Consider the following 17641-nt stretch of genomic DNA (forward strand, 5'->3'; position numbering starts at 1 on the left):
AATATATATATATATATATATATATATATATATATATATATTAATTTATAATATTTTAATAGCTTTTTTCAGACAGAAATCAATGTCGTGAGTCAATATGAAGTGACAGACGAATCCATTTTATTTCCATGAGTCTAATATTTCATCTTTCCTTAGCACACTGAGGCATCTTAGTTAGGCTACATAACTTAGCTTTATTGAATATCATTATTATGGTTATGGTTGAGTCAACTTGTCTCCCCCTCTCTTGTCTAATGTCTGAAAAAAAAAAAAAAAGCCCAGATAAATGAGAAAGCGCGTGACTCCTTGTGGCAATCCTGTGAGCATAAGCGCGTGCCCCTCATAAACACGTGCGCATGCCTGGGTGTTTTAGATGTGGAGCGCGTGACAACGGAGGCGCGTTCATGTGTTCGCCACCGGCTCCTGCGCTGAGAGAGAGAGAGAGAGAGAGAGAGAGAGAGAGAGAGAGAGAGAGAGAGAGAGAGAGAGAGAGAGAGAGAGAGCATCATCAAAACACTGGCATACAGCTTCGTCTGCCCGGATATCGAAAGAGGACAACAGGGAATTTAGAGGTTAAATTAAAAACAACAGCAAGAGAGAACAGGGAGGCTGTGCGCCAAGGAGCCAAGGAGAACCCAGAATCCATCCCTGCAGAAGCAGCAGTGGTAGTAGAAGCGGGAGCAGATTCGAGAAGATTTTCCCTGTCGGTTGCCCGGTGCTCCACACACCCCTGTGCCTTTGAACCAGCAGCGGGAGGAGGGGAGGACCAGAGAGGAGGCTGTGCAGAAAGGAGGAGGACCATGGAGGGGATGCAGGCATACGGAGCCGGGAAAGCCGGAGGAGCCTTCGACCCCGTCACCTTCTTCCAGCAGCCTCAGACCATTCTCCGCATAGTGTCTTGGGTGAGTGACCGATCAAGACAGAAAAACAAAAAATAAGTTTCTTGGTATATAGCTACAGAGTGGCTAGCCAGAACGTATAAATTCCCTTTTTAAACGTAAATGTGGGTTTTCAAGGCCTTCTTTTTATGTGTTTAGGCCAATCTAAAAAGGGCCTAGACAGGCTTCATATAGGCTTAATAATAATAATAATAATAATAATAATAATAATAAAGATTCCTGTAGGATCATACCATGATCATCATCATCATCATATCAGGATATGATGTAAACATCCTATGGCATTGAATTCTATGGTAATTATCTTATATTTTGTATCAAATGTACCAATATAATAGTAGTCTTTGATATTCCAATTGTATGTTTCTGGTAGGGCATTTATATTAGGCTGATGTAGACCCAGAATAGGTCCTGATCACTGTTTATAACATTAACTGTCCTCTCCTCTGATAATATAGGCCCTATTAGTTAGCAACTAATGTTTTCTAATAAGCATAGTGAGAATACACAGGCACACTCTAAGGCACACTCTAAGGATTTCATAATTGTGTTAACTTCCCACCCTCCCCTTCCCAAAGACAGAGGAGCACTAATGAAGATAGCAACAGGAGTTGTAAGATAAGTAGTTTTAGGGAAATTAATGCCAATATGTATAAAGGAAATTGTGGATTGACAATTTCACATTAATGCCAATAAGTATGATATATGGTCACTATGAACTCAGGACTAGCCTGAATTCTTTGTTCAGGAATCATTTAACCTCCATTTGCTTTTTCACTTCTAATATGATCGTCACTTATAAGGGATAAGGAATACAGAAATGCATCAAAAAGTAGGAGAGACAGACACAGTACAGTACATGCCACTGATGGAGAATCATAAGATTTTCTTTCATTAGGTTGGGAAGCATCAAGTAAACTAGCCTGCTGCTTTCCTTCCCACTGCCTGTCTCTTGTTAGTTGTATTCTTTTTAAATAAATGAAATTGAAGGACAATGTAATGTAGGCTGAAGGCCACCTTGATTCCACATGTATCTGCTACTCATTAAAGAGAGTTTGTTGGCGCAGAACTACTATATGACGTTCACATCAGAGGATGTTCACTTACATTTTTAGACGTCACACTTTTAGACTGGCATGGATGCCTTTCCATAAACAGTGTCAAGCCGTAAAAAAAACGGCCTTTTAATGGTGATTAGATCAAGATAAGTGATCACTAACTGCAAGTTAAGTTTCCTGTCTCAGATTTCCACAAATCATCATCTTGTTTACCCATCCCCTTAAGGAATGTGTAAAGTTACTCTTTAAATTTGCTAGTTTTTGTTGTAATGCACACAGAAAACACAAAGTGTCTGTTTGCCTTTGCAGTCCTGCAACCCTGCTAAATACGTAACGACTAGCTCTGCTGGAATACTCTGTAAGGTGAAGCGTAAAGTATTCAAGGAAGGCCATTCTTTACAGTCTACCCACTTTACAGCACAAAGTCTCACAGTTAAGATTATTTCTTATTTAGGCTATAGGACTGTGTCTGGGTCTGTGTGTCCTTAAATAACGCCAAGAGCCTTTTCAAGTATGCTGAGAGGATAAAGAGTCAGGTGGATTCATGTGGATACACAAGTCATACATTCCTGTAAAGCAGCAAGTCTTGCCGGCCTGCCGGTTGTTGCAAACATGGGGTCACGAGGGCTGATCTGAAATTGCTTGCCAAGTCAAGACTAATGAACATTAAAGGGAACGTTTGTTTTTGGTGGAAATGTGTACAAAATAGACCCAAGTAATGCTTTGCGTAGTTTCATGTCACCCAGAGTTGGAAACAGAAAAAAAAAACTTGATTGTACTGGATTTTACGTAGTTTAACTTTCCTTTTGTAGAGTACCATAAAGTATTTGAACGCTATCCTATTTCTGTCCCTTGTGACTACTAGTGTGACTGATAGCAAACTTAACGTTAACATCAATGCACATCAACTGTATACAAACCACATGTAAGAAATGTGAAAAGGGGTTGCGAGTGTTTGAACCATTTAACTGTGAATGGCGTGTGAAGGAGACTCGGCTATTCGGTGGACCGTAAAAAGACTTCATGTGAGCATCAGTTCTACAGCAGCTTTCTTAAAGTTGTGAGGTCTGTGGCTTTAGATAAATACATACACATACAGTATAAATGAATGTGATGATGCATTTTGTGTTTCATTTGGTTTTATTTTGACATGGTCCTGCTAAAGGCCACAGATACATTTATCATGGGTAGGTTTTTGTTTTTTGCAGATATCGTAGTTATACGGTATGAATAGTTTCTAGCATTAAGAAAGGCATTCATTTATTGGCAGGTCACATGCCACAGTATGATATCGTACTGAATGTCCTATCAGTGGAAACACCCATTGCAGCCTTTGTAAGAGTTTTAGGGTTGTTGTTTTTTTTTTCAAAATAAATGATGTAACTCAGTAGATGCCTTTATCTAAAATGTCTGAGTCATTATTGCATATACTGTATGTTCACACTGGGTTGCTTGAATGTTACCTAGGGCTACAGGTTATTATAGAGATTCATTATTTACACTATAAAATATCAAAACATAGAGAACAAGGCATTCAGAATTTCACGATTTCTCCAAGAGTCCATCTTCAATCCAACAGTCCACATCTAAAAAAAATATTTAATATGACATGGAACAGAAAAAAGGAGCACCTTTTAGAAGCGGAAACCAGCAAATGTTTAGTATTTTGTCTTCATAAATGGCTTAAAACAATCATCAGAAGTGTTGTCGAGACATTAGACTCCTAGAGAGCAACACATGAAAGTAAGCTGTACACTGGTGAAAAAGACAACCTTGGATAGAGGTATGGAGTGACTTTGTGAGATGCCTGCTCCCTAGCTTTCACCCGAGCAACATCATGTCTCCATAGTAACAGCCACAGCCTGAGTTGTGATGTTTTGTGCGATGGTGCTAATACTTATTATGCTGTGTGTTGTGGGGGAAGAAACTTGTAGCACTTTAAACATTTGATGATGGGGGATGTCAAACGTGTGTGTGTGTGTGTGTGTGTGTGTGTGTGTGTGTGTGTGTGTGTGTGTGTGTGTGCGTGCGTGCATGCTTGGGTGTTAGAAAGGGGGAAGAGATAGGTGGGAATGGATAGAGTTGCATGACTAAGAGAGAGAAAACTGTTTATGAATGGTGGTTGAGAGTTCTCTCTGCCATCCCTTTTCTCTTTCTCTATCTCCCAGTTTTTCTGATTTACGAGGTCTATATGTGTAGCTGATAATAAAGTGTTTTAGTGAGTGTGTGTGTGTGTGTGTGTGTGTGTGTGTGTGTGTGTGTGTGTGTGTGTGTGTGTGCGTGCGTGTGGAAGTGATTCAGCTTCAGTCCATTCAGTATGTTTGTGATGATGCACAACGGATAGAGGAGAGAAGCGTGAACACAGATGGGGGAGACAACCCTGTGTGTGATAATGACTTCTAAATGAAAAAAGTAATGATAATTGAATGTATTTATTGAACAAAATGACAGGAAATGGGCAAAGTTGAGATGCCATCTTTTATTCCTGTGGGTCTACTTTTGATCTGTATTTAAAAGAACATTAGCCTACTTTTGAAGCTTGGATGTTTGCTCTTTTTGCTTTGAACGTAGCTCTGCTGCTGTTCAAGAACATGGGTTATCACTAGGGCAACTTAAAAAACATCTATCAAATCATTAAGCATCTAAATCTTGTGTTTAGTTCTGTTCCTCTTAAGAAGCATTTTTACATTCAAAAGTCGACATGCCCGAAGCGGAGTTTGTTTTGGCCCATTGGGTGAATATGTAGATCAAAGTTCATCACTTAGGCTAACTCTGCAAAAAAGAAAGTGATATTTGCTGTTTGTGTGTGGCTTTCTATGAAGGACTAAGAGGGTTAAAGCAAATATTTGCTAACTTACTGTCTCTGTAGTAAGCCACCTTTGGACTATAAACCTGTACATTGCAAAAACTATATATCCTGGACTTTTGCTCATTCCTCAACATCTTTGCACATTCTGCACTAAACCATACAGCCTTCTCTTCTTATTGTCCTCCTTCCTCTTAATATTTTTATGTTTATGTATGCACCATTCACCAAGGCACATTTCTTCTAAGTGTTACTTACTGGGCAATACATTATTTTTCCGATTCTGATTCAAATTCAAATAATGATAATAGCATTTGCCTGTATCTTACAGTTCATCAAAGATAGCTTTCTCCTACATCGGATTCTTGATTTTTAACATATCTGAAACACAAGTGACATAATACACTCTTATTTAGTAAGTAATTCTTATTAAGTTGATTAACTATGACCTGCTAAAAAAAAATCAACCGTTATCTTATTTATTTTTTTCGTTCATTGAAATGCTCTTACATAAGGTAGGTGGGTTAATGTTTTGTTTTTTAATTTAGCTGTGATGATGATGTTTAGCATTTCAGAGGTCAGGTGGTTTTGGAATCGGTGGGTTTGATATTAGCACAAACACACACTCACAGCAGTGTAGCACATTCTGTCAGCTCCATGTAAACAGGAACACACTCACACACAAACACTCAGATTGTTAGTGCCTACATGTCAGAATTCAGGCAGTTTGGAAGCTATTTTAATAAGTGCATTGCATGTTTGCATTGTATGAAAGCCTTTATGTGCTTGCTGTAGTTGCTGTGCTCTAACATGTTTGTACATTTCTGCAGGTCTGTAGTGAACTAAATGAGCCTGTCTGTAATTACATTTACACATGAGCCTAGAGTAGCACCCAACTGTCTGTCAAATAGGATTGTTAATACATTTTGGCATTTGGCTGGTCAGTGTCAGGAAGTCATAGCCTGGATGCCAGCCGAACGTAGCCCCGCCCACAACATTTGAGGTCGGGAAGTTTGGTCTGGACTACTTTATACAATGATGGACAGATGATCAACAGTAATGTAATCAACCACGTCACCAAAGAGCGCTTGGATTGAATTCGGAGAATTGAGATATGTAGATTCCGCCATCGCGTCTGTTATAGAAGATATCGACAGCACATTCATTTTAAAATCCTCAACCGTAAGAACGTAAGAGACATTCAGGATTGTGTGTAATGAAGTACTTGTCCAAGACTTATCCAAGGTATTGCGAATAAAAGACATTTATCTCAAAACAAGGTTGGTGGCCCATGAACTTTCGGCGTTTATATGAACATTTCATATAATTGCTTAGTCATGTTTTGTCATGGTTTTAAGTCTACCATCGACGGTTACAATTTTATGGCTTATACTCCAATTGTCAATGGAGAAATTGTATTGTATTCTTACTTCCGTAACCGGCTGTGGGCGGGACTGTTGAGGTCTATAGAGCAGTATCAGACTCATATTCTGACTAGAATCTGAGTATGACGACGTCAGGCTAGAAAGAATGTATTGTCTTTTGTGGTAAACTTAACTCAGTCAATAGTCTTATGTGTACATTGAAAACAAAATACATGATCACATCTACAGCTTTTTACATTTGGTTTAAGTACAGTGAAAAAGTAAAGTAAGTTTGTTGTGCATCCGCACTTTGTTCATCTGTGTTTGAGCTGCCTGATTAGAAGCACGCAAATCTAATTCCAGGCCCTGTTACTCCAGCTGCAACTTTCAGCTCCCTAATCTGACTGAACATTTTTCAGTTTTCATTTCCCAACTCTTCCAGGTAACCATTGTAGGGCTGCAACCATCGAAATAGAATGAGAGTAGAACGGACATTTCCATTCAAATCAACATAACAGCATGGTCAGAGCTGTTGCTATTGCAAAGAACTGTGACTGTTGAAGCCGGCTAATTTCCGCATAAAGTTCTCTATGTACTGACTTGAGACACCCAGAACAATGGAAGGGCAACACATGTGTACCGTTGGTCAAGAGGTAGGCCTAGTGATCAAACAGAATGAAATGTAGTCTAATCAATGGATAAGGAAGTTTTGAATTCAGACAATAGGACTGGCAGACAGTTTATGCTGATGAAGAGAGTGATGAAATCAGGGAGTTAAAGGAGGAAAGGGTAGGGTGCTGCTCCCAGACCATTCATCATTATTACTATGTCAAGTATTGCCACTGGGGTTTACAACCTTTGATCAATAGCAACAGGATATAGGGACGAATAGCTTATTATTGAGTTTACATTGTAGAGAGGCCTCAAGATGATCCTATGGATCAACATCCGGGCCAATCCAGGCATATTTTTATTGGATTGGCATCAGCTAAAACAAAGCCGATCAGATAGAGTTGCACCACTGCTCTCCTTCACCGCAGGCTCTACAGTGGGAGCGTTTTCGCTCCATATGCAAGTGGAAATTAGAATGTGTGAATGTGAAAATGACAAATACATAGATTTTAACTTGATAACAGGTCAAAGTGAAAGTTTGTATGTACTCGACCCAAAATAATATGCGAGAGAGGAAACTCCACTCTGTAACACCACTGTACAATTTTGAGCAGTCTTTGTTTTTCTAGTCCCAAAAACTCCAACAGAGTAATACTTCTCCTCAATAGCTGATCACGTCACGTCAGTTTCAGGAATTGCATTTTTAAGCTTTCATTTATATCATATCAATAATTTAAGCTGATCAACTTGATATTTTTTTAATCAGGACCTTCAGTATTTAAAAAAAAAAATAAGGTGTGCCTTTTATTTGATTGTTTCTAATACATATTTAATCAACTTTTAAGTAAATATGGTTATCGGATCGGTGCACTATTTGCAGATACCCACTATTAGAGTACTTCAGTATCAGTGCCAAAAAACTTGATTGGTACATCCCCACTGCATTGGTTACAATATAGCCTATATTCTTCATCATTGTTCACTGTGATGGAATATACGACTAAAACAAAAGTCTGCAAACAGATACAGAAAGGAATGGAGACTAGATGCATGTAGTAAATGGGCTAAAACATTCAAACACACTGATATGGTCCTTTAAGATTAATATAGCATGTAGTGAAATTTCTCTTTAAGCATGACAAGCCTGTCATACTAGTTAAATACACAGGCAGAAGTAACCGCCAGTCCAGATTGTAGTACTCTCATTTGATTCTGTTATGCTTTATAAGATTGAGGAACCATCTGTTTCCTTGGTACAGCCTTGTTCTCTTATCATCTGATCATGTTCTCTCTAATTGCCTCCCAAATTGAAATGGCGAGGGATAGTAAGGCAGAAAAAGAGGTGTTTTGAGGAGAGCAGTGTGTCTGTGTGTGTGTGTGTGTGTGTGTGTGTGTGTGTGTGTGTGTGTGTGTCTGTGTGTGAGAGTCAGCCCCCTACGAACAGTGCTCAGCCTTTCCGCCCATTGTCTTTTCCCCCTGCGGCCCAGAAAGGATTTTTCCTATAGGCCATCATTGTAAAAGAGACGCCTGTAAAACTGCTACCAAGACACCTCGAACTGCGAATAAGATCTGTTTTGACTCTATTCTGGATTTTTAATCCATGCACTTTTTATGTGGCCCATCTCACATGAAATTACATGACAACAATACAAAAATAATGTTATCCACAGCTTCCAGTCCAAAGTCCACACACGACTCTACTTTGCACAAAATAAAGAATAAAGAAACATATTTAAACATAATAAACATATTACAGCAGCCACAACACAATATTGTAACCCATAATATTGTCCAACTAGAACTAAACATTTCATATATAAAACAAAACTACAGGCAACAAAAATAAAAATAACAGGGAATGTCACTTCCAAAAACTTCCCTCTGGCCAAGAAAAGAAGAAAAGCGATTTAAAAACCTGTGACATCTCCACAATGTAAAATCTATGAGACGATCAGGAACTCTGGGGCGGGGCCAGCGGAAGAAACACTGCTGCACATATTCAGTGGGCTGCCTATCACAGAAGTAAACCCAGAAGCTTAGAAAACTTTTTTGCCGTATGTGCCAGGCGAGCAATTCTGTTGATCTGAATAGGCGCCATTTGGGGATCCGGTATCCAGTCAATATAATACAGCCATGGTGTGAGTGAGTGAGTGGGTAGAACAGAGTGGAAATGTGTGGTTATAAGTGTCTCTGTGTCCTAGACTTGTGATTATGTCCGTCTGTCTCATTGTGTACCCTTGGTGCTGCAGTGGCGCTCCTTGAACTGTACTTTGACAAGGTCTCCTCTCTCTCTCTCACTCTCTCTCTATGTCTCACTCTCTCTCTCATTACATGAGCAGCTGCTGCCATGGTGACAGAAGCAATCAGGTATCCCCAGTCCAGGCCAACACACTGCAGCAGACAATAAGCCCCCACACACACACACACACACACCCTCGCACAAATACACAGTATATAATATCCTCCAGCAGTGATCCTGTATTATTCTCCGTCACGTCTATCTCCTTTTACAAGTGCGTTTTCTGTCATTTTCTTTTTGTTTGCTTCTGACAGCAGCTCAAATATAAATCTCAGTGAATTACTCATTTTCAGAGTATTTCTCTAGAGGATCCAACGTGTGTTTCATCCACAGCTTTGTCTTCCCTCATTGCTGAATGTATCATAACACTCTTGGCAGAGTTGGTTCTTTCCTCCAGTGTCATTGTTTTGTTATCTACAGTGACTATAATGAGTGCAACAAAAGCTCTAAATACACATATTGCAAAATTACAAGGAACGGTGGAGTGCTAGATTTCCTCAGAAGACCACTTTTTCACACGGATGGTTGGATGGTTGAACAGCGTCTGAAACCCCTCTCCACACCTTTTCAACCTTGGATTTAGGGGGGATTTCTATTGTTTTTATCTACCACACTATCCGACCATTTCTGCAGTTTTCCTAAGCCAAGCGATCCGACATTAATGCCCACCATATGCAAAGATTGGCTAGGTGTGTGGAGTTACGAAAGTAGGCAAAATTGTAACTTCTCTCTAAAATTCCCTTTTTTATTCTTCACACAACTACTTCCGTCATTTTTCGTGTGTACAAACGAGAGCGTACACTGTCGTCTAGCGAGATTGTCCGAAAGAATGTGCTGTTACCCATTTGAACAATTATCGTGTCTTGCCCTCTCTACGACAGCAGGCTTTTTCACCCAGCCTTCGAGTGTGCCCGGCCACTTTTGCTCCCCAACATGGTCAGTTGACACATCATACCAAACTAGTTTGTTTCAAGCACACTCCCGCCTTAACCGTAACCTCTGGCAACTGGCGTTTTCTTCCAGCCTCAATCCAAAACTTAGTAAACTTCTTTTTTTTTTTTCAACGATACATAAACCTGTATTCCCAAACACAGGTTCATTGAGAACTAGGTACATAAAGGTCTTGAAGGCTTAATCTGAGACTAAATCCCTTTCTAAAACTGATGTTTTTGAGGTGTAATCACAGTTTGGACTCACATTGTCAGTGAACATCTGTCAAATTGTTTTATAAATTTGGACATTCATTTTACTCTGTAAATGAGTCAATGGCTCAACAAACTAGATGACTTACTCACCTTTGCAGTAGGGGTGGGCGATATGGACGAAAAATAATATCTCGATATTTTCGGCAATTTTGACGATAACGATAATTAGACGATATCCTTTAAAAATGTGTTTTTAAAAGTCTGAGTTACTTAATCACTGATAATAATAATGGGCACAATGTTGAATGAAAACAGTTCTTATTCATTTTCTTTAAAATGTAAGTATTCAAGTAAAAACAATTCAAAGACATACTAAATACTAATTGAACTAGTGTAGGAACATTGAACTCTGAGTAAACATTCAGTTGTACACCTCTGCTGTAATGTAAATTGTGCAGCATACAAGCAAGATGAAATAATAATAAACAAAGGGCTCTGTTCTGTAACATATACAGCACACAACCATGTCCTTATTGGAAGCAGTCCTGGAGCTGGGATAGGGCAGTGTCAGGCCGGGTTTTGATAGTCCTTCTGACCGGGATGTATGCTGGGATCAGGAGTAGTTGGATGTAATCTGACTGAACACTGAACTGTGCTCTTCCCTCTAGTAGCACAATCTATATGCTGGAAAAAGCTGGGGAGTACCGACTTTAAGGACGCCTTGTTAAAGTCCCCTGCTACAATATGTATCCCATCCATTTGATCGCGCTGCAGTTTGTTGACTATGGTTAGCAGGTTAGCCAAACTTGTGCTAATGTTAGCATCGGGGGCTATGTAGACGGCAGTGTGCTCTCTTCATGGTAAATAAAATGGTCTGCATATTACCGACAGGGCTTCCAGGTCAGGTAAGCAGTGCTGGGCAACGATCCTGCTGTTGGTACTCCATTCATTATGCACAAAAATGCACAGTCCTCCTCTGGTCTTCCAACAATCCACGGAGCGCCCGGTCTGGCTATGTCCTCCGGGATGTTATGAGCCGCCTGGAAGGCTCTCGTAATGGCTGTGTTGTATCGTAGTCCTATATTGATTAGTTCAGTGTGGCTGTACTTGTTAGTAAGACCTCGACATGGGAACGTTACGAAAAACACAAACAAAAAACAAAAATATACACTGACAGGAGAGCTAGGAGCTGCTGCACAATTGCGCGCCGCCATCTTTGTCGCCCCTTCTACCACTCTACACTTTTAATGCGTGTTTTGAAGTGTTTTTTTCGAAGTAATTTAAATACTCGATAATGTCAATTTGCACATCGTTAACACAACAATGACGATATTATCGTAGACGATATATTTATCGCCCACCCCTACTTTGCAGTATTTTTTTCTCCATGGATGGTGTTTCATTCATTGCTCGATTGTGTACACACTGTGTGGAAGGCCACAGCCACAAAGACCTGGAAAAAATGCAGTGCTAGACCATGGTCTCATGTGTCCCTCTGTGTGTGGCTAGTTCTAATACAGGATTTTGTTGTGAGGTACAGTTTGTGAATACCGGGGTGACATGAGGCCAGGTTCAATTGTCTGGTCTTTACAATGGATCCAAAAAGGCCTTTCAGCCAGCACAACAACAGCTTTAAATCATTCACAACCAGCCAGACTGGACTGATATAATTTAGGCCTAGTCAGTGGCTTACATCGCTGTTTGCACTGTGTGTGTTGTATGTAGCAATTGTCCGAAAGCAAGAATTTTAGATTTAGAGCAAAGAGAGGAAATGTAGATATAAACTAAGTGAGGTAGAAAGAGAAGAGGAGAGGAGATTCTGGAGGAAGCACATGCATGCATGCACACAGTTTCACAAGCAAGCGGACACACACAGACACACATGCACACACACACACACACACACACACACACACACACACACACACACACACACCTGTGGCAATTGGCATACTTAATATGCAATTTGTAAGTGACCCTCTGATGGTCACAAGATCAGAAACCCACGTGGTGTCCCTCACAATGCCTGCTTTCATCACCGCCAGGAGCCTTGTGATCTGTCTACGGATCAGAGGGGCGAGGGACCCTCCCCACACATACACACCTAAAGAAGTCATAAGAATCACAGCACAAAAAGAGTGGGGGAGGGTGTGAAGGAGAGCCATATATGAAAACCATATCACATGCTCTGCTTTTCATGGCTCCTAAGAAAGGAAAGAATGTTTAGGTGCAGTGAGTTCAAGTATTCAGCACATTTTACTTGTTTAACGTGTGTGTGCAATTCAATAGTTATGTTCATAAAGTCTCCTGAACTGCATACATGTATCTCACTGGGACAAGCACAAGTAGAAAAATTGCCATTACACATTACGATATGCAGTCAATGTGCATTTGAAGGACATGCTCCAGCTCCAACCATCACTAACCTGGCTGCATTTTTGCTCACAGAAAAAGATCCGTAATTTAATCTGCCCCCTGCCATGTGACCCTGAAGACGATGTGTGTTTTTGAATTGAAACAAACTAGGTCATCGCAAAACCAATCCTTATTTCAAGTATGGGTGTTTGTGTGTTTGGTGTTTGTCTCACTGGAACAGTCAGAGAAAACAGAGTGTGGAAAATAGAGGCACATACAGAAAGATAGTCCCTGGTGGTGAGTTTATTTTCCAGTGGAGTTTCTCAGGGGATTATCATAAAACCAAACTGTGTCACACCACCAAAAACTAGTGGCACTGCAGGTCCTGCTGCCCTTGTTATAGAAACGTATACACTCCCTACTGCATCCAAATAAAAAACAGCACGGGGAACAGATGTACATGTTCCATAGTCACTGTGTATATGGAAACACATGAAGCATACTGCTATCACAATAAATATGTTTTTGGGGTTCATTTTATGCCTTCATTAACAGCCAACGAGCAGAGCAAGGTGGGGAATGGCATGCAACAAACTTTGCGGTTGTGGCCTTGCTCAGCAAATTAAATGTATTTGATCGTTTGACCTAAGCGTAGACATTTGGTTAACACCTGAGTTAGTTCTATTTGCTGAAGGAAGACTGTAAGATGCATTCAAAAGAACATTCAGTGCTCGCAAAGTCACGAATGAACCCCCGCGCTTAACAAATACAGTATGTTTTTTAGAATGGTACTAATTGATTTATAGAAACAGACACGTGTCTAGACTTGTAAATTAAAGCTATAGTGCGTAGTTTCTGCTGCCCCCATGAGGAATTCTAAGTAATGACAACAAAACTGTCAATGCGTCCACATGATACAAGCCTTAGGTGATCGCGCACGCACCCCCACCCCTCCCCACGCAGTTGCTAGTAGCCAAGGAGGACACAGAGGATTAAAAAAAAAAAAGATGGACTCTTCAGAAGAGGTCATTATCTTCACTCGAGCTTCTGTGCGGGAAAGTCACCGGACAACACAATCTTCTGAACATAGCCATACTGAGAAATACAGAGAGAGTTGTGTGGAGCTTAATTAGCTCTGTATCAACTCATTTGGCAATGGCTTGAATGCAACTGACGTTCATTAATATCAAAAAGTTACTAAAGCTTTAAAGCAAATTAAACGCTGTTGAAATCATTTAGAATTTCACAATGCTTCAACATTTACAGTAGTAATAGTTAGCAGCAACAATACCTAGCATTTAGCATTGGCTAGCATGAGCAGTTCTTGTATTTAGCAATCTCTGATCTTTATCATAGATTCACAGGCATGCATTTTTGTATTGTTTTAATCTGTTCACCAAAATAACTGTACCTGTGACCATTATTATTATTGGTATTATTATTAGTAGTATTGGTATTAAGTCAAGTCAATTTTATTTATAGCTCAACATTTATCTCAAAGCACTTTACAGTCTGTACAGCATGCAACACTATCCTTAGAACCTCTTTATTTTAAAACATAGGAAACATCATTCAGTTATAGCTCTGTGCAGTAGTTTTAGCTGCATGCAGTTGTTATCTACATTATGGTGCATATCTTAATATTCTTATATCCTGAGCCATTTCCACCAGTGCAACCATATGTAATATGCATATGATAATACACTGCAATTTCTGTATGCTTTAAATCCAGAGCCACAAATCCAGAATGTCTTGGCAAAGATAGAAGCGTATTCTAATGGGGCAAGTAAAATACACACAGACCACTTTTCTTCTCAGTATATAGCTGTAGCATAGGTTTATCACGTGACTATTCTGAGCAGACAAAGCATTGTGACATCATGTGATTGACTGTGTGTGTGTGTGTGTGTGTGTGTGTGTGTGTGTGTGTGTGTGTGTGTGTGTGTGTGTGTGTGTGTGCGTGCGTGCTTGCGTGCGTGCGTGACTTTGTGTTTTCTGACCTGAATCTTAAAGTAAGGCGGGCATTGAAGCAGTGGACAAACTGTGCATGCGTTTGTGCCGAGCTATATAGTTGAGTGCGTGTGTTAGCGTGTGTGCCGGAGCGCGCTCATTTTTCTCAAGAATGCTCGTGGGCAGAGGCAGGGCCAGTAATGACTGGAGACGGGAGAAGACGAGAGTGGAGGGAGGGAGCGAGCGATGATGCAGCCGGTCTAAAAATACCACCACCTCCACACCCCTTCTGCCCCCAACACTTCCCTTTGCTCATTCCCGCCGCAATCCCTCCGTCTCCTCTTCCATCTCTTCATCATCTCTCTCCTTAATGAAAAAGGCTGCAGGTAGATGGAAGGGGGGTTAGAGGTGTTACTGTCATCCTCCACGCGTCGTTCCTTCCATGGAGAGAGGAGTGGGTGAGGCTCAAGATGGACCAAAGATTGGAGAGGCAGAAAGGGGATGGAGGAAGGACGAGGGAAACGTAAAGGTTATGCATACGTGTTAAGACAAGACACAGACTCCAAATGCCAACTCATGTTTCTTCTCTACATGGTGTAGAAAGATAAAGATCTCCACTTCTTTTTCTTTCTTTTTTTTTTTACAGCCTAGCACATTGGCCGTGTATTACCGTGTACCATAATATACTAAGTCACTTGTGTTATTACTGATTAATATTAAGTGACTCAGAGATACTTTATCAGGTAGTAAGATTTCAAAACTCATTCTTCGATGCATGCTCTCTCCCAACATTTATGTATATACTGTATGGCAGTAAATCGCTAGCCTGACAAGCCAGACCCACATCAAGATGTTGGGTCTGGGAACTCACCATTGGAGGGCCCAACGAAGAGTTGCTAGACTGACCCTGGCTGCAAATTACATTTGCTGCTGCTAGGGTGCATCTAGATTTCTAGGCAAGTAAATCGCAGCCTTTGACTATATTTTGATCAACTAAATGTTAAACAAGACTCAGAGTCTACTGCCATGCTAGCAGCTCTGTGAGGCTGTACTTAGGCATAGCGGTCCTTTGAGCTAAATGCTAACGTAAACATGCTAACCTGCTAGCATCCTGACTGACCGACATTAACATCCCAAGAGTATAGCACTAGCATAGCATCTTCTTTGCTTTTCCCGAAGCTTTCAACCACATTTCTTTGTCTTTCTCAGCAGATGGAGTTTGCTCAGTTGATCATGTAACCTAAGTTTGTCATATAATAACTTGGACTAGTGGTGTAACGGACCACAGTTGAGCCGTGGTTCGTACGGATCAACACTCACAGTTCGGAATGCATGTGAACCGCGGATCAATTGCAAAGTTTAACCATAATAATAGTGTGAAATACCTTTTTACTGTCACTGTTACTTAACATAGGCTGATAAATCTCTCTCTCTCTCACCGGTGCCTAAACACCGAATAGCATCACGGATTTGGGTGCCACTTAAATGCCTGCGCTGCTCTCTGATGCTCCGAAACAGACGTTAGAGGCAACAGAAGCATCGCTGCATGTCACGCTAGTTAACACTAACGGTATACTTGGCAGCAGGTAACGTTGATGATAGCCTAACGTTACCGTTAGCTAGTAGCTGGATTAAACACAGTTAACATGCTGACCGCTAAACTGTGTAAAAGTGTGACTGTATTTCACTGTAGAGGATTCCAACACCGGGACGTATAACAGTCTGCCGCTAAAGCAATGAGACACAAACTAGCACTTGGTCACTGCTGTTGTCTGAAAAACAACACAGACGTGAACGTTGCTTTAACTTGAAACTGATATACTTTGTTTAAAATTATTGTAAAATACCCTTTTCTCATCTGTTTTTGTCATTTAACAGCAATTTACTGGTGAAAGAAGTTATTATTGTTAAAGGTTATTGTTGTTACATTTTTAATAAATCATTTAAATTACCCCCCTTTTTTGTGCTGATCCGAAAATGTATCCGATCCGAACCATGAGTTTTGTGATCCGTTGCACCCCTAACTTGTACCATCACTGGGATAAAGCGGAATTCCTTTGAAGGGTGATACAATAGCAAAGCAAGGGAACACGATTTCCAATAATATCCCCTTGCACAGACAAATGGATTGTATTCCAAAAATCTCAGACACAAAATAATGAAGTCTTTGAAGTAAATTTAACAGACTGTATATTCTGCCTTGGCTAGAACATCAGAAGTTGAGTACTCTGTGTCAGCAGCGAGAAATGTGGTTTACCAAGTGTGAACCAGGCAGTGGAGAGAAGGGCTTGAATGCTGATAAAGTCAGAACGAGTGGAAGAGAAAATCCCCATCCTGACTGACATCTCTGTTCCATTCTGGCCTGGTTGTTGGCCTTCATGGTCATGGCTGTCAGTGGAAGAACAGTGTATTGTGTGCTCTCCCTTTTGTATCGCTGTCATTTATCACATAAATACACACACAACAGCTGGGTAAACTATCCACGCAGCTCACCAACCTGGGGTGCACTCCTAGGTTTCTGTTTCTCTTTTAAACACATTCAGAGTCCATCACTCACCACAGCAAAATCCCCACACAGACTGCAGACAGATAAACACACTCAACTAGCTCCCTGGAGGTATGGTCTGAGGGTTTGTCAGTTAGATGGGGTGGTCTGATCTGCTGTTATCAGCTGAAGTACATAGACTGCTAGACTGCACTGCAGGGTGGAACACTGTGGGTGTTTATATTATATATCATATTTATGGCCTTCGGAAAGGGTGTTTCTGTGAGGAGAGGAGAGGAGAGCAGAGGAGAGGAGAGGAGAGGCGAGGAGAGGAGGATTAGATGGTATCTTAGTAACCTGCTCTGTAATTGACTCCATTTTGTAGCCCTTTGCATCCCCACTCATCGAGGCAAAGGCAGACAGGAGAGGAGAAGAAAATAAAAGAAAGGACAGAGGAGAGAACATGAAAGGAGAGGGATGCAGAAGAGCTGATCAAGATCAGATGCTATCATAGTAACCTCCTCCTACAGTATGATATATTGATGTACTCCATTTTGTCGCCACCATGACAGACCAACCATGTCAGGATAAAAGAACCTCTCCAGCAAGTTCTTGCAATTAAGAAAATTGGCATTAAATCTCAACTGGCCACCATGGATTTTTTTTTT

At 40.7% G+C, this 17641-nt stretch overlaps 1 protein-coding gene across 1 annotated transcript in view; it reads left to right on the forward strand.

Moving 5' to 3' along the window:
• Positions 1–460: 460 nt before the first annotated feature.
• Positions 461–17641, forward strand: part of syngr1b (synaptogyrin 1b) — a 28344-nt gene continuing 11163 nt past the window's right edge. Inside the window, exon 1 of the mRNA XM_078274706.1 lies at positions 461–902. Within this exon, the coding sequence (XP_078130832.1) occupies positions 801–902 (102 nt within the window). The 5' untranslated portion in view covers positions 461–800. The remainder of the gene's footprint in view (positions 903–17641) is intronic.

Source organism: Sander vitreus, chromosome 2 (assembly GCF_031162955.1).
Source record: "Sander vitreus isolate 19-12246 chromosome 2, sanVit1, whole genome shotgun sequence".
Taxonomy (NCBI): Eukaryota; Metazoa; Chordata; class Actinopteri; order Perciformes; family Percidae; genus Sander; species Sander vitreus.